General features: G+C 43.0%; 2 protein-coding genes across 3 annotated transcripts; both read right to left on the bottom strand.

The window, feature by feature from the left end:
* Positions 1-4711: 4711 nt before the first annotated feature.
* LOC129834471 (cytokine-like protein 1) lies at positions 4712-7024 on the bottom strand. Its single transcript, XM_055899482.1, has 4 exons — positions 6711-7024; positions 6578-6622; positions 6061-6207; positions 4712-5688 (listed from the first exon to the last, which is right to left on the bottom strand). The coding sequence occupies exons 1-4, from the start codon at positions 6849-6851 to the stop codon at positions 5584-5586; spliced, it is 438 nt and encodes a 145-aa protein (XP_055755457.1). The 5' UTR covers positions 6852-7024; the 3' UTR covers positions 4712-5583.
* Positions 7025-7725: 701 nt separating this feature from the next.
* On the bottom strand, positions 7726-26075 carry LOC129841558 (limbin-like). Of its 2 annotated transcripts, none has more exons than XM_055909904.1 (23): positions 25495-26075; positions 25303-25372; positions 24823-25013; positions 24634-24690; positions 24316-24502; positions 23845-23945; positions 23656-23721; positions 23298-23432; positions 22812-22951; positions 20905-21229; positions 20334-20573; positions 19706-19881; positions 19370-19529; positions 16787-16975; positions 16043-16323; positions 15639-15831; positions 15025-15156; positions 14145-14372; positions 13719-13948; positions 13484-13571; positions 13144-13319; positions 9764-9862; positions 7726-8877 (listed from the first exon to the last, which is right to left on the bottom strand). In XM_055909904.1, the coding sequence occupies exons 1-23, from the start codon at positions 25756-25758 to the stop codon at positions 8439-8441; spliced, it is 4167 nt and encodes a 1388-aa protein (XP_055765879.1). In that variant the 5' UTR covers positions 25759-26075; the 3' UTR covers positions 7726-8438. The 2 variants fall into 2 exon arrangements, with proteins under 2 accessions (XP_055765879.1, XP_055765871.1); XM_055909896.1 differs by having other exon boundaries at positions 15013-15156; positions 25495-26073.
* Positions 26076-26080: the final 5 nt, after the last annotated feature.

Below are 26080 nucleotides of genomic sequence, written 5' to 3'. Positions count from 1 at the left end.
GACCAGCTCATCTGGGATTTGCCCGAAATGCCAGATGGCCAGTTTACTTCGGTGTAGTACAGATGACGCCGTAATTAGGCAACTCTAGTAACAACATTGTAAAGTCAAATACTGTAATACTTCAGCTTCCCAGCAGAGGGTAGGGCAGCATAATCAAAATATTTTGAATGGTGGAGAAAGCCATTACGTTTGTATAACTGAGTGTCTGTATTTGAAGTATGATTTTCTCTATTTGTCAATTATAATTGTATCTATAGTTCCTCATCTTCACTTTAAATAGTGCAGCTTGAGTCTTCCTCAATACTTATTCATGCGCATGTATTCTTAAGTATCAAATATGTCAAAAAAGTATCATACATTTTCCCAGTTTCCCTTTGTAACAAATGTAATATACAACTGGTAAAAGAAGATACAGTGGATTTTGCTTTACAACAGCTGACAAGCAATATCAGTTTACAAAATCACCTATATTTCAAGGGGCTAGCAAGAAAGAGAATGAGCAAGAGGTTATGGTTTACGGAGACGTCACGCCCATATTAGGCACAGGGGCACGTGCCCCCTCAGATTTGTCCTGTTTAAAAATAAATAATACAAAACATACTACTAGCCATTAGATACCAAGAAGCCATTTCAGGCTATCAATCACGTTAGTGTAGCTAGCTTGTTTAACTATCTTAGCTGGCATGCCTGCTGGCAAGATTGGTAGAGTTTAGAAAAGCAAGCAATAACTAAATGTACTGAACAAGACTCACATTCCTTTCAATCATTTATCTAGATTTTAGCAGAGATGCAGAGAAGCATATTTAGTTTCTTCAAAAAAATAACCACCAGTCAGAAAGATACAGACAGCTCAAGAGGTATGCTTAGATATGCAGAAAAAATAATCTATTTTTGTTTTATTTTACATAGAATTAAGCATAATGATTATGGCTCTAGATTTCGAGAAAAAGCATTTGCAGGCTTTGGAAAAATGCGAAGTTCTCCAATTTAAGGACGGGGGCAGAGACCCTCCAGACCACCCCCCAGAAATCATGACTTACTTTTCGCCCCCTCACATCGGGGTAAGTGACGCCCCTGATGGTTTGTATAAGATCTACATTTCCAGTGTTGGGGAGCTAGTAATTTAACTACATTTTGCAGTAGCTTGGTGGTAGTTGAACTAAAGTCTAATCTAGGTAGTGTTTCCAGTAGTCATCGATAAAAGATTGTACTGTGCAGCCGTCTTCATTGACTTGGCCAAGGCTTTCGACTCTGTCAATCACCGTAATCTTATCGGCAGACTCAACAGCCTTCGTTTCTCAAATGACTGCCTCGCCTGGTTCACCAACTACTTCTCAGACAGAGTTCAGTTTGTCAAATCGGAGGACCTGTTGTCCGCACCTCTGGCAGTTTCTATTGGGGTACCACAGGGTTCAATTCTCGGGCCGACTCTTTTCTCTGTATATATCAACGATGTCGCTCTTGCTGCGGGTGATTCCCTGATCAGCCTCTACTCAGACGACACCATTCTGTATACATCTGGCCCTTCTTTGAACACTGTGTTAACAAACCTCCAAACAAGCTTCAATGCCATACAACACTCCTTCCGTGGCCTCCAACTGCTCTTAAACGCTAGTAAAACTAAATGCATGCTTTTCAACCGTTCGCTGCCCGCACCTCGACTTTGGCGATGTCATTTACAAACTAGCCTCCAACACTCTACTCAGCAAACTGGATGCAGTCTATCACAGTGCCATCCGTTTTGACACCAAAGCTCCATATACCACCCACCACTGCGACCTGTATGTTCTAGTCTACTGGCCCTCGCTACATATTAGTCGCCAGACCCACTGGCTCCAGGTCATCTATATGTCTGTGCTAGGTTAAGCTCTGCCTTATCTCAGTACACTGGTCACGATAACAACACCCACCCGTAGCACATGCTCCAGCAGGTATATCTCACTGGTCATCCCCAAATCCAACATCTCCTTTGGCCGCCTTTCCTTCCAGTTCTCTGCTGCCAATAACTGGAACGAATTGCAAAAAATCGCTGAAACTGGAGACTTATATTTCCCTCACTATCTATAAACATCAGCTATCCGAGCAGCTAACCGATGATGCAGCTGTACATAGCTCATCTGTAAATAGCCTACCCAACCTACCTACCTCCTTCCCATATTGTTTTTAATGTACTTTCTGCACATCTATCACTCTGCACATCTATCACTCCAGTGTCAATTTTCTAACTTGTAATTAGTTGCTACTATTGGCCTATTTATTGCCTTACCTCCTCACGCCATTTGCACACAATGTATATAGACTTTCTTTTTTTCTATTGCGTTATTGACTGTACGCTTGCTTATTCTATGTGTAACTCTGTGTTGTTGTTTGTGTCGCACTGCTTTGCTTTATCTTGGCCAGGTCGCAGTTGTAAATGAGAACTTGTTCTCAACTAGCCTACCTGGTTAAATAAAGGTGAAATAAAATAAAAATAAAATAAATAGTTAACTACATTTTGCAGTAGCTTGGTGGTAGTTGAACTAAAATATAATCTAGATTGTGTTTTCAGTAGTTAACTACATTTCTTTGCTGTGTAGCTAACTACTGTACTGGGCAATAATTTCCTTTATTCTTCGGCATCAGACCTGCCTAATTCTCACTTGAAACAGTTTTTGTGTTTAATAGGCTAATTTACATATTCTGTTGACATATGACCCCAAAGTGATATGTCTTGAAATTTGTAGTCTATGACATTTCAGATGTACATACTTTATGAACAATTTTCACAAAATAATTTGGATGTAGTGATCTACTTTTTCAAAGCTACTTCATTTAAGTAAACTACTCTGAACAAAAATACAAACGCAACATGTAAAGTGTTGGTGCCATATTTCATGAGCTGAAATAAAAGATCTCAGAAATGTTGCATATGCTTTATTTTGCAAAAAGTTTGTGCACAAATTTGTTTACATCGTTGTTAGTGAGCATTTCTTATTTGCTAAGATAATCCAACCACCTGACATGTGTGGCATATCAAGAAGCTGATTAAACAGCATGATCATTACACAGGTGCCCCTTGTGCTAGGGACAATAAAAGGCCACCCTAAAATGTGCAGTTTTGTCACACAACACAATGCCACAGATGTCTCAAGTTTTGAGGGAGTGTGCAATTGGCATGCTGACTGTAGGAATGTCCACCAGAGCTGTTGCCAGAGAATTTAATGTTAATTTTTCTACCGAAAGCCGCCTCCAACGTGATTTTAGAGAATTTGGCAGTTCGTCCAACCGGCCTCACAACCGCAGATCATGTGTATGGCGTCGTGTGGGCGAGCGGTTTGCTGATGTCAACGTTGTGAACACAGTATCCCATGGTGGCGGTGGGGTTATGGTATGGGCAGGCATAAGCTACCGACAACAAACACAATTGCATTTTATCGATGGCAATATGAATGCACAAAGATACCGTGGCAAAATCCTGAGGCCTACATTTTTTAAAGTATCTGTGACCAACAGATGCACATCTGTATTCCCAGTCATGTGAAATCTATAGATTAGGTCCTAATGAATGTATCAAACTGACTGATTCCCTTATATTAACTGTAACTCAGTAAAACCTTCGAAATTGTTGCATGTTGCTTTTATATTTTTGTTCAGTATATATTGTCCTTAAGGGTAGCTTTAGTGTAGTTTAACTTCTTCAAATGTGAAGTATTTGGTAGCTTGGTAAACTATATTTTCAGAGTAGCTTCCCCAACAATGTAGATTTCCTGCCACAGTCAATCAATCATGTTTTATGAGTAGTAACTTTTGCAAAGTCATCATGTAGCAAAAGATATAATGGAAAACCGTGTTTCAGTATTGTGGTAAGTTAGTAATAGATTGTTAAGTAAAGTTCAGAATTTGCTGGCTTCTTTTCAACACATTTAGGTATGTAAAGGGACATTTCTAAGTTTCTCAGACTTACAAAATCTAAGTTTGTCAGACTTACAGTCAGGATAAACCAGAGATGTCTTGATCTTGGTCACATAAATGCAGTCTTGATCTGGGATTCAATACACAGTGTCTAGGCCTGGGTTGGCACCCAATGTCTTGGTCTGTTGATCATGGTCAAGACCATGGTTTGTGTAGTCGTTCAAGTCACGTGGTCAAGATACACCAGTGAGTGCCATCTCTTGTAAGAGTGGCAACTTAAAATTGCCAGGGAACCTAGTTTTTTCAATATGGTTGCTTATTTTTCAGACATTTTAAGAGGGCTGGTCTTAGTCTTGTTTTTTTTTTCACATTTGAACTGTCTTTATCTCATCAAGAAGTTGGGTTTGGGTCTGTAGAGTGTTGACTTCATTTTTGTGAGAAACTGTGACTGTGTCTGAATCTTAACAGTCTTGAGAAACATTGTCCAATTCTCAAAACAACCAATATTTAAAGGCAAGCACAAGGGATAAAGTTGAATCATACCAGTGAATGGTTAAGGTAAGGGTTAGGGGGTTAGGATAATGTAAAAAACAAAAACACACCTGGATTGGAACTGCCACTGCCAATCACAGATTACCAGTCCTGCATGTTACGCCCACTGCCACCCCCAGCCAACATCCTTGCACGGCATTTCCTGTTTTCACTCACAATGCGAATTCAATATCAAAACTCACTCGACTGTCTTGCAATATTAAAAGAAAATCAATTGCATTTGTGCTTGCTGCTCACACACCACATTTGAAAACTCACAGGCACCAAAAAGAGATATAGTTGTTTTATTACATACATATAAGTAATACACTACACAAACGTATATTGTACCAATTACATAGAAAACGCGATAATGATGAAGTTTAGTCTACATTAAAACAAGATACATAACTAAAGGTTAAAGAGTAGGCCTATTCATACATTCAAACAACAAGCATGAGGTAATCATTATTTTCTCAGGGGTGTACAGGCTGGGAACTGGGTATGTGTAAGCCTTAAGACAGCTTAGTAGTACGAAGGGTTATGGAAACATACAACATATTTGGATAAATTAGGCATTCCCTTTCGAACAGTATGGTAAGTAAGCAGCGGTAAGCGAGGCTCACAGACATTTCTTATTGGTTTATTATTTTAAGGGTTTCATTGGAATGGCTGGTATTCAGCAAATTTCCTGTGGAAAGTCCTCCACCACTTGGTGTAATGTAACCAGACACATGCCATCTAACATGAGACTTCACCAATAACATCAACTCTGTAGGCCACCACTACATTGGTTAGAAAATAAACAGCGTTGGCATGTTTTTCCACTAGAGTTGTGTGTGTGTGTGTGTGTGTGTGTGTGATTTTGAGTGAAACAGGGTTTACATACCCTCACACTTCCATTCCTGTGTGTGTGTGTGTGTGTGTGTGTGTGTGTGTGTGTGTGTGTGTGTGTGATTTTGAGTGAAACAGGGTTTACATACCCTCACACTTCCATTCCTGTGTGTGTGTGTGTGTGTGTGTGTGTGTGTGTGTGTGTGTGTGTGTGTGTGTGTGTGTGTGTGTGTGTGTGTGTGTGTGTGTGTGTGTGTGTGTGTGTGTGTGTGTGAGATGTGTGCTGTTCGCACATGTGAGCGTGTGTGTGTTTGTCTCTGGATGGGCTCATCTCTTCTCTTCCACCAGCAGCTGGAGCCTGTCCTCTCCGTAGCGAGGGTTACTCTGTCCAGTCTCAATGGCCTCACAGTCATCTGTGAAATACACTAGGTCCTGTGGGGAGGCCAAACAGTCAGACCTAGGCATACACAACATCTTCAGCTGCAGCATGCGGGTGAAAGGATGAGCAAAACTGACGAAACGTCGGCAGACATTAAACTAAATGAGCAGAAGTAATCATGTTATCTTTTATATTGAACTGAACTCTGGGCTGTAATTCCCTAGCTTGGTTCCAGAAAGGCCATCTCGTCAACTCATGTCATTGTCATTATAAGGGTTGGCATGGCAGAACAGATCTGGAAACAGGCTGGTCATTTCCTGCACCACATACAGAATAGGCTATGACAGATTTGTTTCATTTTAATAATATTCTGGCTATGAGAGACCGCATGGTTCATTCTTCTGCATAGCTAAGTACACACATACCCGATAACAGATTCTGTTGATAATCGTGTACAGGTTGTTGACTTTGCGCTTCAACAACACGATCCTGGGTCGCTCTCTGCAGTACTGTGTAGGAAGGTTCTCCACAACGTAGAGGAAGTCACGGAGCTTGGTCACGATGCACGAATTCTACAGGGAAATAACAAAGACATTGTATAACCTATAGCTAAATTAATATTATAATATATTGATTCAAAAGTTACACAGAAACAGTTTCAGATACTGGTGTACAACAACTGTTTTATATTAATTTAAATTGATTGGCAAGTTATATTTTTCTGCTTTGATATCGGCATCCAATCACATTATGGAATGCATGCATCTTCGAATCTACATCAACCATGAATATTGCATCACCAACACATTACAGTTAATGCAATATAACCCAATGAGACGTCAAATCAGATTCTGGTTCCCTCTGTCGACCTTTTCTTCAATACTGGTATGACGTCTGAGAATCAATATTTTGTTCAGATAAATTACATGGTGTTAAACTTACGTGCACATCCAGAAACATTTTGGGCAGAATCTCCACGCAGGTTTTCTACGGAATAAAACGTTTACATTAGAAAACATTTGGATACATAAGAAAATAACTGTTTTTATCAAAAAATGAAATTGAAATAGCTCACCGTGAGATGATAATTGTGCAGTTTTTCCAAAAGGTCCATTATTTCCTTGCTCAAGCCAAGCACTCGGGAATAGCATGTCGGTGGTGCACAATCTCCCAACCAAATAAAACTGAAGAAACACAACAAAGGTGCGAGTCTCATCTTTCTACCCGTTGTTGCTTCGGTTAAAAAAAGGCTTCTTCTGTAGAGGCAACTACGATTGGGCTTTACAAAACGAGTGTGTTCTTCGTCGAGCAACTTCGCAGTTTGTAGTTGAGAGAGACAAAAAAAAGAGATGATGACGTCGAAGATCCACTAAGCGCAACATAACTGGAAATGAAACTTCTTACGCGCTCCTATGCATTTTGCAAACGTGAAATTCCTTCCAGCTATCAACATCCTTCAGGATGACAACAAAGTGTATTATCCCATGCTGTAACAATCCACATGTCACTATCAACATTTATTTAAGCACATGTTGGCAGTGATGGAAAAAGTACCCAATTGTCATACTTAAGTAAAAGTAAATATACATTATTAGAAAATGACTCAAGTAAAAGTGAAAGTCACCCAGTAAAATACTACTTGAGTAAAAGTATAAAAGTTTTAAATATACTTTAGTATAAAAATACATGTAGTTGCTAAAATATGCTTAAGTATCAAAAGTAAAAGTATGAATAATAAAACATTCCTTATATTAAGCAAACCAGATGGCACAATGTTCTTGTTTTTTTCGTATACGTAGAGCCAGGGTCATACTCCAACATTCAAACATAATTTACAAACAAAGCATTTGTTTTTAGTGAGTTCGCCAAATCAGAGACAGTAGGATGACCAGGGATGTTCTCTTGATAAGTGTGTGAATTTGACTATTTTCTGTCCTGCTATGCATTCAAAATGTAACGAGTACTTTTGGGTTTCAGGGGAAATGTATGGAGTAAAAGTACATAATTTTCTTTAGGAATGTTGTGAAGTAAAAGTAGTAAAAAATATAAATAGTAAAGTACAGATACCCCAAAAAACTACTTCAGCAGTTCTTTAAAGTATTTTTTACTTAAGTACTTTACATCACTGCATGTTGGTAACATTTGTATGGCCGTTAATGAAACGATTTACAGAGTTATAGGTAGGTCTAGTTAATAAACTGAGTTTATATAACTAAACTAATCATTATTAATTTATTGATCGTTTATGAATTTGTAAAAAACAGTTGTAACACATTGGTTGAACTTGTGGGATTGATATTTTGAAGCTTGCCAAAAACATGACTGTTGCAGGTGTTTTAACATACAATGGATAGGAACACGCCACGGTACAAATTTTTTAATAACATTTGTATTTATTTATTTAAAATATTGATAATGGTGATGTGGTTTATGTATATGCCAAGACGTGCAAATCATTCATTATCAGAAAAACTAGCTGTCTACAGACAAAGCCTGCAACTATATGGCTATTTTACAGTACCTTGAGACTACTTCAACTAAATTAAACGTTAATACATAGAATTTTGCTCATTGTTATCATAATACCATCATTGAGTACCATAAATGTGGGACATTTTAGAGCACATAACAGAGTCTAACAGGGCACATGTTCCCCTAGCCTGGTCTCAGATCTGTTTGTGCTGTTTTGCCAACTCCTTCAGTCAAACAGACCTGGGACCAGGCTAGGGGTTCAGTATAGGACCAGTGGGAATCTAATGGCAAGTCTGTGTCTACAGTAGACCCTCTGAAACCACCAGCAAGCTCAGGGTTGGTCTGTGGGGGCTACCGATCCCTTCTTCAGATTAAGAAAGTTCCTCTTCTTCCTCTTCCTGTTGGTGGCCCCTGTCGTGTTCTGGGGCTCCGGCAGAACGCGGAACACAAACACCCTCTCCCCCGTAGTAGGGATGTCCAGTACTACTGCATCGTTGGCCGAGCCAGAGGTGGAGGGTGCTGCTGCAGTAGTGGAGACAAACACAGTTTCACTGTCCACCTCTACTCCTCCTCCCACTGAAATCAGAACGGAGTCTTGGAGCTGTTCTGAGGCTATGGTTTGGCTCGTTCCAGTCGCGACTGGTTTGGGAATGGCAACAACTCCCCCCCTCCCCTTTTCCTGGACCAACACTTGCATGACGTCCCTGCGAGCCTCGGGTCTGGGATTGAGAAACAGCCTCTCCAGCAGGCTCTGTCTCTTCTCCTGGAACCTGGAAAATAGTATGACATTTGATTATGATTATTATTTCTGAAGCATCTACAGTATATATAGTATTTTACAAAAGTGGGACCAAAATGCGTCTACCGCTCTATGTCGCTATGTGCCAAATATTGTCTCTCCCAAGTTATTTCCTAGTACTTCGTAAAAGTACCCGTAGGCAGGGCCTCCCGGGTGGCGCAGTGGTCTAGGGCACTGCATCGCAGTGCTAACTGCGCCACCAGAGTCTCTGGGTTCGCGCCCAGGCTCTGTCGCAGCCGGCCGCGACCGGGAGGTCCGTGGGGCGACGCACAATTGGCATAGCGTCGTCCGGGGTAGGGAGGGTTTGGCCGGTAGGGATATCCTTGTCTCATCGCGCTCCAGCGACTCCTGTGGCGGGCCGGGCGCAGTGCGCGCCAGCCAAGGGGGCCAGGTACACGGTGTTTCCTCCGACACATTGGTGCGGCTGGCTTCCGGGTTGGAGGCGCGCTGTGTTAAGAAGCAGTACGGCTGGTTGGGTTGTGCTTCGGAGGACGCATGGCTTTCGACCTTCGTCTCTCCCGAGCCCGTACGGGAGTTGTAGCGATGAGACAAGGTAGTAATTACTAGCGATTGGACACCACGAAAAATTGGGGAGAAAATGGGATAAAAAAAAATAAGAAAAAAAAAAAAAAAAAAAGTACCCGTAGGCTCCAATTCAATCACCGATAAAGAAAAACAGCACTGCAGGTTGACTCACAATCAATGTTTATGCTTTATCGTTATCAAGGTAGTAACCTTTATAAATTCGCACAGACCCACCTGTCCTCGTCGTCAACATTACATTGTCAACATTCGGAGTATCCACATCTAAAATAAAAGTTTCAGAAAAAAGCTGAGGCTCTTTGTCTTGCACTCACTGGTTTCTGTTCTTGTCCGTGCTGTTGGCTGAGACATTCCTCCCCACCATTTCCTCCCTCAGTCTGACCAGCAGAGATTTTCCTGCTCCCCCTGGCCACCTGAGAAAAAAAACAGCCAGAATGGAAAAGAAAAATAGCTCTCTGGCTATAAAGAAAATTATTTACGCGGGGGACAAGCGAATTAAGCAGATGGAGACTCCACAAAATGATGCATTTTGTTCTATTTAAGTTAACTTTTTCAGTAACTTCCCTCTTTTCCTGGCTAGACAGGCCAAGTCCCAGGTGTCCTCATACAAAGAGCATTATTCACACAAGCAACAGAGTCCAAACAGAACGTTGGCCAGCCCAGACAGGACATTGACAGTAAGTGTTCCAAGCTCCCAGCCAATGTATCATGGGCAGATGGGAAGATATGATCCACATCACTAAGGACTTAACATGGTCAACACACACCTGCACAGTCGTGAAGAGGGCACGGCAGCACCTCTTCCCTCTCAGGAGGCTGAAAAGATTTGGTATGGGCTCTCAGATCCTAAAAAAGTTCTACAGCTGCACCACCGAGAGCATCTTGACCGGCTGCATCACCACTTGGTATAAAAATTGCACCGCCCTTGACCGCAAAGCGATACAAAGGGTGGTGAGGACAGCCCAGTACATCACTGGAGCCGAGCTCCCTGCCATCCAGGACCTCTATACCAGGCGGCATCAGAGGAAGGCCCAACAATTGACAAAGACTCCTGCCACCCAAGCCATAGACTGTTCACTCTCCTACCATCCAGCAAACGATACCGGAGCATCGGCTCCTGGACCAACAGGCTCCGAGACAGCTTCTACACCCAAGCCATAATAGCCAGACTGCTAAATAGTCAATTAATGGTACCCAAACTATCTGCACCTTACGCACACTCACTAGACTTTATATACACACCATATACACACACTACACTTGTCACTCCCACACAAATCCCTCACACATTCAAACACTAAATATGCACACACAACACAAACAAACATACACTCACACACACTCACTTTTACACTCATCATTTGCTGCTGCTAATTTTTGTATTTATTATTATCTAACCGGAAGCATAGTCACTTTACCCTGCCTTCATGTACATATCTACCTCAAATAACTCGTACTTTTGCACATTGATCTGGTACTGGTACTCCCTGTATAGAGCTCCATTCTTGTGTATTTTATTTTACTCCTCTTGAGTTAGTTACTATTTAAAATATATATATATATATATATATATTTTTTACTCTGCATCATTGTGAAAGGTTCGTAAGCAAGCATTTCACTGTAAAGTCCACAACAGTTGTATTCGGCGTATGTGATAAATAAAATGGGATTTGACTTGAATGAGTATTCTTTCCTCCTCAGAGAGATCACATTGATCAGTCTCACTACCTCGACAGTGCTGTAAGAATGCGGTTATAACTAACATTTTACACACCAAGTAAATCAGAGGAAGGTCCCAAAAAATTATCAAAGACTCCAGCCTCCCAAGCCATAGACTGTTCTCTCTGGAACCAGCAGAACCGTTATCAGATTCTACCCCCAAAGCCATACTGCTAAACAAGACAGCTAAAAAGCTAAATTAAATGGCTACCCACTGCTGCTACTGTCTATCTATCCTGTTGCCTAGTCACTTTAACCCTACCTATAGGTAAATAGCTACCTCAATTACCTCATGCCTCTGCACATCAACTCGACACTGGTACTCCCTGTATATAGCCATGTTATTTGGGGGGGGATTTGTGTGTATTGTTTTGTATTGTTAGGTATTACTGGACCGTTGGAGCTAGAACCATAAGCATTTCGCTGCATCTACGATAACATCCGCAATATGTGTACGCGACCAATACAATTTCATTTGATATTATATACTCGTCATTGTTATTCGTTATTTACTGTGTATTCATTCCTCGTGACACTATTACATTTGTATCTTTAACTCGAAAAAGGACTCGGAAGTAAGCATTTGACTGTTAGTCCACACCTGTAGTTTACGAAACGTGAAGACTTTCTTTTGACTTGATCTTTTCGCAGGTTCTTTCAAAAGTTCTCATGTGGACTGAAATGCCAGCGTCCCCTGTATGATCACATACATCTTAGCTTGCTATTAATTCCCTACATGAATTCTGAAATGTTTAACCATTTTCTTGTAGATCCTTTTTGTTCTACTTTGGAATCTACTTGAAATTGCTTTCAGTTCTACTTTTTGTGGTAGTATATTTGTGTGTGACAAGTGCTTACAATTAGTGCCATAGCGCAGTTTCGCGGAGCCCACCCTGTAGTTTGAAAGCAAATTTCCTGTAATAAAAAATAAATAAAGAATGGCTTATGACGTGTTCATATGCTATCAGGGGGGCCCGACCTCCAGGGGGACCACTTGCGGGAACTGCGGGGGTGTGTGCTACATCAGTTGTTACAATGGCAAGAAGGGCATTATTCACAGTTAAGTTAATAGGAGACAAATTAAATTCTTAAATTGACACATGAGAAACAAACTGCATCCAGCGTTTACTGACAAGTAACACATTGTGCTGGTGTGAGTCACTCATAGACACCCGCCTAAACATCTGGTGCTCGGCACAAACTGCTCCGAGAGTTCTATTCTCTAGTGGGATTGCTATTTTGGAGCCTGCTAAACAGTGAGCATATGTATGACTTCATTTACTTACTGGATGTAAGTGGAGGGTTAAAACTGGCGTTAGACACCAAAGATGTGCAAGCTGCCAGATGCACCATGCTGAATACTTGACTAAAGTTCACCCTGAGTTTTCAATGGCCAGGCAGAGACTTTATGTCTCAGACTTCTTTTCTGCCAAGACTGCAACTTTTATTTTTTTTACCCCCCTTTATCTCCCCAATTTCGTGGGTAGATAAACAGCCAATATTGGCAATGGAAGATTTGAACTTTGTTGTTGTTAATGCCTGCAAGCAGGAACATGCCACAGTGTGTATGGGGATGTCATGCCGACAACTCTACCTTTAAGCTCTGTGGCTGCAGATTTGAAGTCTGTTGCTGTTGTAAGCAGGAAGTCCCCTGCTATGTTGATGATATAGCATTGCAGACTCTACCTACAAATGTCTACTGCGAGATTCTGGCCATGTTCTACTTACCCAGAGTCAAATGAACTCGTAGATACAATTTGTATGTTTCTGCGTGCAGTATGAAGGAAGTTAGCAGACGTTTCGCGAGCCAATACTAACTAGCTTTAGCGCAATGACTGGAAGTCTACAGGTACAATAGCAATGCTGGCCTAAATGCCAGAATCTCGCGGTATACCTTTAAACAATTCTGAAGAAAACACTCCAATCCACTACCAATGAAACTATTGCTAGACGAAGGAGCTTCAGTAGTTCTTACACTGTGCTCTCCTGCTCTGAGGACGCTGGAAAGACCAATTGCTTGGGGCAGAGGGCATCAATGAGGGAGAGCAGCTCCGACTCGGGGAGGGTTGGGAGGAGGAGGCGGAGAGCCTCTAGGAGAACCTCAGTGGAGACCTGGCTCTGCCTCACCAACCTGGCCGCAAACTCCAGATCCTGGGGAGGGATAGAGGAAAAAGAGGGACGGATGGAAAAACACTGTCTCCTTGGGCTTGGACTGTCAACAAAATAGTGACTCAGACCCCGATTAAGCCTACTTCTGGACTAAAAAGCAACTAAAAAGCAATTGGAGAATAACAATTATATGATGGCTAGATCACCTGGTCACAGTTTGTGTAGAGTCTCTTCAGCTCCAGCTGCTCCTTGAGATCCTCCATGGCTTGATTCCTAGCGTTGGCCTCTTGCAGCCTGGGACAAAAATATTATAAAATATTACTAATTATTCTGTTCGCACTAGGAGCTATGTTCTGTGTTACGCTTCATGGTGCATTTGTGTAAGAATATTTCTCAATTGTACATTTCTTTTAGGCAGAATAATAGCTCCAAAAAGCCCACCTCTCTGACTGCAGAACAATGACCTGATCACACGTGTACAGGGCCTCGTGAAGGATGGCGGCCATGCGGCTGTCACGCTCTATATGAAACAGCCTTCTTTGCCCTTCCTCTTCCACTTCATTATCAGAGTAGTGTGGGTCTTTGGGTGGTCTGTGTTTGGAGGGTCCAGACTCCAGACTCTCCAACTCTGCATGCTCCCTCTGGAGCTGGAGCTCTGCTTCCTCCAAACCCTGTAGTCACACGCAAAGGGATCACGGTCTTCACAAAAACTTTATCCACTGAGGATATATCTTGTATCCTGTATCTGTGTGTGCGCAACCAAATTGCTCAGGCGGATTTGATTAAATTTAATATTTCACAGCTGAAGTATGAATCAGGCTACAGTACATGCTAAAGCATCTGACATGCCACAATGTCCTATCCTACCAGACAGTGGTTCTGGATGCTCTGGGCTATGGGGGGTGCCCCCAGGCTCCTGCTGGCTCGCAGTTCTTCTGTGAGCAGGCTCTGGATGGTGAGCAGAGCTCTGGAGGTCTCCAGGACCCTGGTCCTCCTCTCAGCCTTCTGGTAGTGGAGGGCGGCCATCTGCACGGCCAGGCCGTCTGCCTGGTTCCGGAGCTCCGATTCCCTCACGCTACGCATCTCCTCCAGGACCTAGAGAGAGAGAAAGATGTTGGAGATGTCAGGGAACGAAGGGGTTTAGCTAAAGTTGTAGGAAATGAGTTAGGTTAAGTGATTAGGTCACAGTTACTCAACTAAGCTCTCCCCGGATCCTGGTGAGACATACATCGAACACCCTATGCGCTTACTCTTATTTTCGTGTTAAATGCGCACATTTTATAACAGGCTATGGCCCAGTTAGGTAGCCCTAGGAAACCTAGTCATAGCAAGAGCAGGTTTATCAGTAGGCTGACTAACAGGTTTCATAACACTGGCAGCAAACGCTAAGGGACAGTTTTTCTGAATTTGATGATAAAACCATTCATGGACTAAAGAGGTTGTTCAATGAGATCATTTACATAGTGTGGATTTTAGTCCAGGAGTAGGCTTAATCTAGGTCTGAGAAACTCGAAAGGCTCTAAAGGTTTCGGAGTCCGTCCGGGAATATCCCCTTTACCCGCCTCCGCTATATTCCCATCTCGTCCAGCTGTACGGAAGTGTGAGAACGTGTCAAAGGAGCAAAAAGTAAGTGAATGCGACAAAAGAGGATATGCGCAATATAAAAGCCTTCTCCTCCATTTTATAACTGCCCCTCGGGACAAATAAAGTTTCAGTGAATTGAATTCCACCGAACCTTCTCCCTCACAGTGCGCTCCATTTCTTTTTCTTTCTCAAACAGCTGTATCCTGTCCTCCATCTTCTTCTGAAAGAGCAGCAGTTCTGAGGGGTCTGCTCGCTGTCTGCCCTCAGTGGATTTCTCTTTAGTCCTCGTCTTCTTCTGGAAAATACACAAGATGGTTCGTGAGATGGTGAGGGAAACATCTCCACAGCATAGGCTACTGTCATTTCATCTAGTCTTTTTAGTATTAGTTGCTATTTGTTTTACCATTGACCACTATGGATATAGCCTAGGTGTTTTTGTCAGTACTTTCATGCATTCCCACAATGTGCCAATGCTCCAGCTTACATGTCTGTAGAAGTTCTGGCGTCAGTTGAAATAGGACGGCCATCACCAGTGACTTCACTGCCATTTCCGCAATTTGATGTTATTTTAATGGACAAAAAATTTGCTTTTCTTTCAAAAACAAGAACATTTCTAAGAGACCCTAAACGTTTGAACGGTAGTGTATATATATAATGCAACATGTCCAAGTGATCTTTGTCAACTGTATGTTACAGTATGTTACAGCTAAGGAACCAGCAGAGGGCAGTATTATCATTTTGGCTCTACAAACTGTATGTATCAGATATTCCACCTACCTCTGGCTGTGGATGTTCAGCCTGCTCCTCCATCTCCTTCCTCCAGGTGGACAGAGCGGTCTGCAGTTTGGAGCGGGAGAGGGCGTGGGGCAGCATCAGGCAGTGGTCCATCCTGGACAGACAGTTCTGGAACTCCAGCTTCATGTGTAGGAGCTCCTCGTCCGATAAGGTGAGCTGTGACGAACACAGAGACCTGAAAGGATACAAAATACACTCAAACACACACACAGATGGCCACACACACACAATTAGCACAAAGTGCAAATATTTGCATTAAGATACCCCAGAGGTTTATTTTTTGCCCCCTTTCACAAGTAATCTGAAATGTGTACCAACATGACCATCTTCTCTGTAGCGCAAGGGACTGACCTGAAAAGGTGATTGGAAAATAAACATCTGCTCACCTGAAGAAGACCTGTCCCCTGGCCCTCAGCTCCTGCTGCTCCTGCAGCTCCCTCTCCATGCCCTGGTGCAGCGAGTCCCTGGAGGCCTGGAGGGTCCTCACTGCCGCCTTTCCCTCCAGATGGAGCCTCTCCTGGGCCTGGGACAGGGCGCTGCTGCTGGCCCCCGATTCTGGCTGCTGGAGTGGGCCACGGGGGTTCCCCAGGGCCAGCAGAGCCTGGGCGACAGCAGGCTGGATGGCCTTCACCTCCGCCATGGCGCTGTGGATCACACGCATGGTGACCTGGGGGAGGTCAAAGGTGAATCTCCAGTCAATAGAAAGTCAGGGAAAGTGAAACTACTTGTTTGGTTAGTTAACAATCCATGTACCTATGTATGTATAATCATGTATGATGTTCATTTGCTGCCTAACAATAACTTTTTCAAGTTGTGTACTTGTAACAAAGTAAGTCTTGTCCGTCAATGGTCTCGAACTGGGGTCCTTCTGCAGACCAACACTTTGCCCTCACAAAGCAGCGTTACCTATTGCTCCACAAAAGCCATGGCCCTGGCAGAGCAAGGGAAACAACTACTTTAAGTCTTAGAGAGCGAGTGCTGTCACTTGCACAATGGATGCTACTAGCACACTGCTAACTAGCTAGCGATTCGAAATTGGCAACGTATGTTGTGCAAGTTATATCTACCAGTTACCTAATCTAACCGTTGTATATAAGGAGAGAGGCAGGTGTTGTGTCATTTTGAGTTACCTTACGGATGTCTGCAGCGGCCTCCTCGTCCAGGTTGTTGATGAGCTCCCCAAGCTCCAGGCACTGGGCGGTCAGCAGGCTCTGCCAGCAGCGGAGGTGCTGGGCCGGCTCCACCTCCACCCTGTCCTCCTCCAGGCCCCCTCGGGACAGGGCCGACAGCTCCTTCTGCCTCTGCTTGTGGCCCTGCAGCTGGATGAAGAGAAAAAGACAAGGTTGAAAAGCTTAAAATCGAGCCCTGGCCCCTACACGCCTATAGGCACTCCTTGGGTATGTTCAGTTGGCAAATGTAAAACGTTGCAGATAGAAATGGCAAGAACAGAGCTGATGTTCGTTCAATATATATTCATCTGAATATTCCACTACGCTGTGCCCTGCTGAACAGAACAAAACCTAGCTGTTACCTATTTAAATTCAAATTCAGATTGCTTTATTGGCATGATATACAATTTGTAGATATTGCCAAAGCAGTATAGTGGTACAGCATTTGAGTAAATACAGTACAATGCAAAGAGGATAATGAATACAGTTAAAGTGGTTCAGTATTCAGTGGTTTTAATAATAGTACATATCATCATGTATACAGGAACAACACTACTGCTGTTGTATTGTGTAATCTTCGGTCGATACATTTCATTAAATAAAAATATGATTAGAAAAAAGAAAGAATGGTTAATCAACAACAAAATGTACATGGATGATGGTTACAATATGTATTACTTGTAAGTATTTTTACAATGTAAATACTTCAGGAAATTAATGGTCATGGGATGTCCTTCAGGCTATGGCAATCATATACATATGGTGACTTCAGAAAGTATTCAGACCCCTTGACTCTATCCACATTTTGGTAGGTTACAGCCTTATTCTAAAATTGATGAAATCGTTTTTTTCCTTCACCAATGTACACACAATACCCAATAATGGAAAAGCAAAAACATTTTTTTTTAATTTTAATTTTAGCTAATTTATTAAAAATTAAAAACAGAAATATCACATTTACATAAGTATTCAGATCCTTTACTTAGTACTTTGTTGAAGCACCTTTGGCAGCGATTACAGCCTTGAGTCTTCTTGGGTATGACGCTACAAGCTTGGCACACCTGTATTTGGGGAGTTTCTCGCATTCTTCTCTGCAGATCCTCTCAAGCCCTTTCAGGTTGGATGGGGGCGTGTCGCTGCACAGCTATTTCCAGGTCAATCCAAATATGTTAGATTGGGTTCAAGTCCAGGCTCTGGCTGGGCCACTCAAGGACATTCAGAGACTTGTCCCGAAGCCACTCCTGTGTTGTCTTGGCTGTGTGCTTAGGGTCGTTGTCATGTTGGAAGGTGAACATTCAACCCAGTCTAAGGTCCTGAGCCCTCTGGAGCAGGTTTTCATCAAGGACCTCTCCGTACTTTGCTCTGTTCATCTTTTCCTCTATCCTGACTAGTCTCCCAAACCCTGCCGCTGAAAAACATCCCCACAGCATGATGCTGCCACCTCCAGACGTGACGCTTGGCATTCAGGCCAAAAAGTTCAATCTTGGTTTGATCAGACAAGAGAATCTTGTTTCTCATGGTCTGAGTCCTTTAGGTGCCTTTTGGCAAACTCCAAGTGGGCTGTTATTTGCCTTTTACTGAGGAGTGGCTTCCGTCTGGTTTGATTGGTGGAGTGATGCAGAGACAGTTGTCCTTCTGGAAGGTTCTCCCATCTCCACCATGGGGTTCTTGTTCACCTCTCTGACCAAGGCCCTTCTCCCCCGATTGCTCAGTTTGGCCAAGCGGCCAGCTCTAGGAAGAGTCTTGGTGGTTCCAAACTTCTTCCATTTAAGAATAATGGAGGCCACTGTGTTCTTGGGGATCTTCAATGCTGCAGACATTTTTTGGTACCCTTCCCCAGATATGTGCCTCGACACAATCCTATCTCGGAGCTCTATGGACAATTCCTTTGACCTCATGGCTTGGTTTTTGATCTGACATGCACTGTCAACTGTGGGACCTTATATAAACAAGTGTGTGCCTTTACAAATCATGTCCAATCAATTGTATTTACCACAGGTGGACTCCAATCAAGTTGTAGAAACATCTCACTGATAATCAATGGAAACAGGATGCACCTGAGCTCAATTTCGCATCTTGGAGCAAAGGGTTTGAATACTTATGTAAATATTTAAGTTTTTCTAAAATGTAGTTATGTAAATAAGGTATTTCAGTATTTCTAAAAACCTTTTTTCGCTTTGTCATTGTGGGTTATTGTGTGCAGATGGCTGACGATTTTTATTTATTTGATCCATTTCAGAATAAGGCTGTAACGTAATAAAATGTGGAAAAAGTCAAGGAACAGTATATATTTGTAATATTTGTGGTTTCTCCATTACTCAGAATAATTCCCAGCTTTATGTTATTAGTAAATGAGTAAATGCACAGGAGTTGGGAATTGATTGAGATATTTTCTTGAAAAAATATTATCTTATTTGGGAGTATTTCTCAGTATTTCTCAAATAAGTGCTAACTCATTATTTATCTAATTAAGATACACAAATGTATTGCCTGAGAGCAACACTGTGAAGTTTGACTTAAACAACGCACTGTCAATCATCTCACCATGTCGGAGATGAGGTCCCTCCTCTTCTTGACCAGGCCACAGTGCATGGCCCTCCTCTCCCGGTTCAGAGCCTCGTCCAGGCCCTGCCTCACCAGCACCAGCTCCTTCTGAGCCTTGTCTAGCAGCAGCTCCACCTGCTCTTCAGACACATCGCTCCCCCTGTTGGAATACAGGCAAGGTTGCACTTTAGGAATGTAGGCTACATCTACGTTTCCCAAGTTTCCCGAACCCTTAGTAGTCTACAATGGCTTAAGGACAAGTAGGTAGAAGACAACAGGTGCTATAAAACCTGACATACAGTATAACACATGTATAGAGTCATAGCACAAACCAACCTCCTATGCTGGCTGAAGCAGTTCTCTATCTGGCTGGAGGTCCTGGAGAAGGTCTCGGAGATGAGGCCCTTCAGGCTGTGGAGGCTGTGCACCAGGAACCTCCTCTGGGCGTGGCGCTCTCCCAGCATGCAACGTTGGTTGGCCAGGACCACATCCAGCACCTCCTCCAGCTGATTCTAGAGAGATGAGATGTGACGAGATCAAATAAAATGAGATGAGATAAGATGAATTGAGAAGACATGCGATGAGACATGATATGTGGTTGTCTCACCTAGCTATCTCAACATGAATGCACTAACTGTAAGTCGCTCTGGATAAGAGCATCTGCTAAATTACTAAAATGTGAATGTCAATTAGATAAGATGAGAAGAGATGGTAAGAGATGAGGAGAAATGAGATGAGATAGATGAGGCAATATATGTGAAGAGATTACTTGAGAGGACAGTATTTCCCCTTGACTTTCCCATTTAGTCCAAAACAACTTTCAGTGATACATACAGCAAAACATTGCTGAAACATTGCTGACAACTATTGCTGAAGTAGCTCCTACCTGAACATTTACGTTGCCTGTTTCAAAGTGTTTCCTCCTATCTGTTCCTAATGAATGGGACCATCTTCACTAGCTCACCTGATAGGCAAAGTAGTCATGCAGAAGACTCCTGGCCTGGGTCTTCTCCAGCTCGCACATCCTGGTGGCTTCCTCCAGCTCCTCTGAGAAGATCTTGTGCAGCTCCACTCTTCTCCACTCCACTATCTGCCTTTGGACCTTGGCTGAGGCCTCCTCGTGTCTCACCAGCAGGGTGCGCTGGAGGTGACTCTGGTTCAGCTTGTGGAGCTTCTCCAGGAGGACACTGCATTGGTGGAGCTCCTGGAGAATCAACCAGAATCAATCAGACCTGTGTTAAATATAAGTGTGAAATACTTGAAGTGCACTTGATTTAATCTATCCAATGCCATGGAGAGCTACTGGATGTGCAGGCTTTTGCTCCAGCCCACCACTAATACACCTGCTTCAAATAATCACCTAACCATAGTCTTGACCATAATTAGCTAAATAAATTAAGCACAGGGCTGGAGTCGCTTCTCCATCTGTGCCCATAGGAGCCATTTCTGGCATGTTTAACTCATTATTTATGCACAAGCCACATTGCTCTCTACCTCCGCCAATGGTTTTTGATTGATAATAGCCACTACAGTACCTGTTCGTCAGAGTGCTGAAACAGCACCTCTGCCCGGGCTTTCTCCTGGGCCTCTCTGCGATGCTCCGCCTCCATCTGCTCCCGGGTCTCCAGGTTGCACTGGGCCGCCAGGGTTGCCATGCGTGCCAAGTGCTCCTCCTTCAGCTTGCCCTCCATGCCCATCAGCTGGCCGTGGAGCACGCTCAGTAGCCGCTGCTCGGCCTGCTGGGACATGTGGTTCTGGGAGCGCAGCGCGGCCAGCAGGGCTGCGATCACATCTTTGTACATCTGGACACGACTGCTCTCCAGGCTGGAGGTGGCTCGCAGCAGGCTGGACATCTCCAGGCTGTGAGGATGTCAGATATACAATACCAGTCAAAAGTTTGGACACACCTACTCATTCAAGGTTTATTTTTTTTTACTATTTTCTACATTATAGAAAAGTAGTGAAGACAAAAAAAAGTGTTAAATAAATCTAAATATATTTTAGAATCTTCAAAGCAGCCACCCTTTGACTTGATGACAGCTTTGCACAATTTTGGCATTCTCTCAACCAGCTTCATGAAGAATGCTTTTCCAACAGTCTTGAAGGAATTCCCACATATGCGAAGCACTTGTTGGCTGCTTTTCCTTCAGTCTGCGGTCCAACTCATCCCAAACCATCTCAATTGTTTTGAGGTTGGGTGATTGTGGAGGCCACATCATCTGATGCAGCCCTCCATCACTCTCCTTCTTGGTCAAATATAACTTACACAGCCTGGAGGTGTGTTTTGGGTCATAATACTGTTGATCATCCGTTCATCTACTCGGCGTCTCACAAAGACATAGCGGTTGGAACCAAAAATATCAAATTTGGACTCATCAGACCAAAGGACAGATTTCTACCAGTCTAATGTCCATTGCTCGTGTTTCTTGGCCCAGGCAAGTCTTTTCTTCTTACTGATGTCCTTAGTAGTGGCTTCTTTGCAGCAATTCGACCACGAAGGCCTGATTCACGCAGTCTTCTCTGAACAGTTGATGTTGAGATGTGCCTATTACTTGAACTCTGTGAGGCATTTATTTGGGCTGCAATTTCTGAGGCTGGTAACCATTTTCGTGTCATTAATCCGCTGCAATCACCTCATGTTCCAGCATGATAATGCACCGCCCCATGACGCAAGGATCTATACACAATTCCTGGAAGCTGAAAATGTCCCAGGCCTGTATACTCACCAGACATGTCACCCACTGAGCATGTTTAGGATGCTCTGGATAGGCATGTATGACAGCGTGTTCGAGGTCCCGCCAATATCCAGCAACTTCGCACAGCCATTGAAGAGGAGTGAGACAACATTCCACAGGCAACAATCAACAGCCTGATCAACTCTATGCGAAGGAGATGTGTCGCGCTGCATGAGGCAAATGGTGGTCACACCAGATACGGACTGAAGTCCATAGATTAGGGCCTAATACATTTATTATTAATACATTTAGACAACCAATGTGATTATTACTATTTGACCCTGATGGTCATCTATGAACATTTGAACATCTTGGCCATGTTCTGCTATAATCTCCACCCGGCACAGCCAGAAGAGGACTGGCCACCCCTCATAGCCTGGTTCCTCTCTAGATTTCTTCCTAGGGAGTTTTTCCTAGCCACCGTGCTTCTACACCTGCATTGCTTGCTGTTTGGGGGTTTAGGCTGGGTTTCTGTACAGCACTTTGTGACATCAGCTGATGTAAGAAGGGTTTTATAAATACATTTGATTGATCGAAATTTGATTGATTTAGTTCAATTGACTGATTTCATTATATGAACTGTAACTCAGTAAAATCTTTGAAATTGTTGCATGTTGCACAACACAGTTCCTACTCCTAAGCATAAGACATCATAAAAATAACGACAAGTAATAAAGCATTATATCCTTTGGCATTTCCATACTCACTTCTCCAGAGCTTGATACATGTTCTGAGGGTCTTCCAGCACCATGATGTCCACCATCTTGTCCTCGAATGCTGCCTCTTCTTTGGCCGTCTCACTCATGTTGCATACCGCATACTCAGGGTCTGAGGCGCCTCGCTTTTTCTATAGGAATGACAGACATACAAAGAGAAACAGTAACAATCTCTTTACTGTGGATTGCTTTCAAATAGAACAAAACAATCGTAGTCAACGAACAAGAAGAGAAATATCTTTCAAACAATAGTTCAAATAAAATACAATAGAGAGTCAATTTGTTGACTTTGTATTGGTTTCATTGTTTTTTTTTGTGCCACGGCTGGGTGGCTAACAAGTATACAGATCTGTTTGTGCTGTCTTGACAACTTCATTGCTGTCATTGTCACACAGCAATGGAGTTGGCAGGACATCACAATCAGATCTGGGACTCAGGTAAGCTAATAGTGGTGAGGTTACAGTGACAACGTCTTACCCTTCGCTCTAGGGAGTTTTTCCTGGCTCGGGCACATATTAGGTTCATGGCCAGAAATCCCAGGGACAGCAGCAACAAGGACAGCAAGAATCCACCAACAAACCCAGCAAAATGGACATAGTGATTGGGGTAAATCTGAAAGTGTATAGTGAGAGTAGGTCATATTCATCAATATTTGAAAAAGAGAAAGAAGTTACTATCAGGGGCACGGACAATACTGTAATCTGATTGACTGTGATGAAATGTACGAAAGTAAGGTTGTGTGTAAGGTTTAGCATTGTAAACGCAGCATTACGTCGAGCACGACTATCAACCGACATCACATTGATAAACTAAGAAAGGAAGGCTTCAAGGTTACCTTGTTCGTGGAGTTAAGCCTCAGTGTCAAATTAGCCACCATTGGACCAAACATATTGACGTCATTCTGTAGAGCGAGAATAACAGTATAAATTACCCTGGAATAGCACCCATGTACAGCAATGTAAAGTGTTGCTGCTTTGGCAATATAAACAGAGCAAGAGAAAAAGGGACAAAGTGTTTGCAGTACCAGTGAAGCATTGGAGAAGGTAAGGAAGGCAGGCAGGTCCAGAATTTCACTCTTGTGACCCTTGATGAGGGCAGTATACGTCACAACGTACTGAGATCCTGCTGCAGAAACACAACCAAAACAACAACGATATTAACTATGGTTGGAAATATTGAGTAAAAAGCTAATACAATCATTTTAACAATGTTCATAATAACTCCAATTGGATAAGTTCAGGTGGCACAGCCTTTGTTCTGTAGCATGGAGCCTGGGTCATGTTCAGTGAGGTACACTGTAGCAAAACAAACTGAAAATCAGTGCTTCTTACTACACAAGTTCAGGTAGTATCTCCCTGTTTCAAATGTAGGCTATTTTCTCATTTTGTCCATACTGAACACAACCCTGGTGATCTGACCGCCTTTCTGACTGATTGACAGACTGACTGACGGACGGACAGACTGATGAAACCGATTTGTCATGACTCGTGTGTACCTGGCAGTGAGTCGATAGTGAAGGTCTGGAAGCCTTTCTCCACCACCATCCCCCCACTCTGCAGTGCTGCTATCCCAGAGACGGAGTCCCTAATGGCCAGCTGGGAAAGGTTGCTGTCCCCTGGAGGCCCAGTGTTGTTGATGAGCAGGAAGAACGTCAGATGGGGGAACTCGGTACCTGCCTCCACCTGTGTCCCAAAAGATCGTATAGAACACATGGTATATGAGAGCACATTGTACATACACTTCTAGATATCGAGCCTACCCGAACAGTAACGAGCAATGTAAGACCATCCTCTACAGAGTCTACAATACTTACCTGGGCACATTTCTGAAATTTGAGTCCAAATGCTGATGGCTGTGCAGCACTTTGAATCTGAAAGAAAATACAAAGTAAACACAACAGGTTTTTCTGTTTCACAAAAGCATGGATGGAAACTTGTCCCATTATGTTCCATTAGGACTTTTGACCTCAACCCCTGGACTATGTCTCTGTGTGTGTACTTACCTGAGGCAGAGTGTGACCAGTGATGTATCTGGTGAGACTGCTCCTGCGGCTTCGGGCCTTATGCTGCATGACGTTGGCCAGATGGCTTAAGGAGGTGTAGAGGGACTGGCCCCCGGGGCCAGCTGGGGCCACAGAGCGAAGAGGACCCTCTTCAGCACAGAAAGCCAAGGGCCCACATGGCCCTGGTTGTCCTGTGAAGTAACATCAGTAAACATACAATAGTGTACAGTAACAGTACACATAGTTCCGTATGTAGTTATGTCCTTGAGCTGTTCTTGTCTATTAATGTTCTATATTATGTCATGTTTCGTGTGGACCCCAGGAAGAGTAGCTGCTGCTTTTGCAACAGTTAATAAAATACAAAAAATACCAAATGACACAGTGGGTTTGAGAAGATTTAACAGTTAGCTGGAAAAGGTATACCCTTATCATTACCCTAGGGATGATAATAAATGTTGCTGAATACATAAAATAACAAACCATCCATCTTCTTCGAGCTTAGCTCTGCTGGTTTTCCACCAGGGTCATGCTGAAATGGTCTAGGAGAGTCCTGTTGAATGGGAAACATAGTGAAAAACAAAACCTGTTCCAACAACTGCATAGCAGACAGACAGACATAGATGTACAGCCCTTGAAATGGGACAGGCACAGAAATAAGGGAATTGGACTCACTCTAGGTCGACCATTTCCAAATGAGTTCTGTCGAGTTTCCCATGATAGTACAGAGATGTAACAGAACGCGGGATGTACATTGTTGCTGTTCCACATGATAGCGGAATGGCATGGATTGTCATGATGGCTTACATTATGGAACCCATACGAATGAAAAGGGCGGTGCTGTAGACGTCTCCAAAATATAGGCCTATACTCTAGTTGAAAACAGAAGAAAATAGTGCATACAGTGACTACTTCCACGAGGAAATGTACCTGAAGCATTCGTTTGTTCTAAAACTTTCCCTACTTTCCCGAAATCCGTTACATTTTGCATCCTCTTGCTACTGTATTAGACAATGGAAACATTGTCATTGTTCTCTGATAACACGAAATTGTGTTACAATATGTCTTAAAAGGTGGCATGCAAAATAAACAAACAAAAATAACAGGCGAAACAGTTTTGTCGACTGTAAAAACATAGGTCATGGAAATGATTCATCCAAACTTCCTTGAAGACCTTCCCAAAACTATGAAGAAAAGGACAAGCTCCACCCCTAAATGTCTTGCGTTACATCAAATCTGTTCAATGATTGGTTGAATAGTC

This window comes from Salvelinus fontinalis, chromosome 3 (genome assembly GCF_029448725.1).
Source record: "Salvelinus fontinalis isolate EN_2023a chromosome 3, ASM2944872v1, whole genome shotgun sequence".
NCBI lineage: Eukaryota > Metazoa > Chordata > Actinopteri > Salmoniformes > Salmonidae > Salvelinus > Salvelinus fontinalis.
This window is presented reverse-complemented; position numbering and strand designations above follow the sequence as displayed.

Coding starts and splice junctions, on each gene's coding strand:
- LOC129834471 (XM_055899482.1), bottom strand. CDS start 6,851: ATGAGACTCGCACCTTTGTTGTGTTTCTTCAGTTTTATTTGGTTGGGA. Junction 6,623..6,710: donor TGCACAATTATCATCTCACG/GTGAGCTATTTC, acceptor TTTATTCCGTAG/AAAACCTGCGTGGAGATTCT. Junction 5,689..6,060: donor TCAACAGAATCTGTTATCGG/GTATGTGTGTAC, acceptor GCCTCCCCACAG/GACCTAGTGTATTTCACAGA.
- LOC129841558 (XM_055909896.1), bottom strand. CDS start 25,758: ATGCTTCAGGTACATTTCCTCGTGGAAGTAGTCACTGTATGCACTATT. Junction 25,014..25,302: donor AAGCTCGAAGAAGATGGATG/GTTTGTTATTTT, acceptor GTTACTTCACAG/GACAACCAGGGCCATGTGGG. Junction 9,863..13,143: donor TCAGAGCAGGAGAGCACAGT/GTAAGAACTACT, acceptor TTTTTTTCTCAG/GTGGCCAGGGGGAGCAGGAA.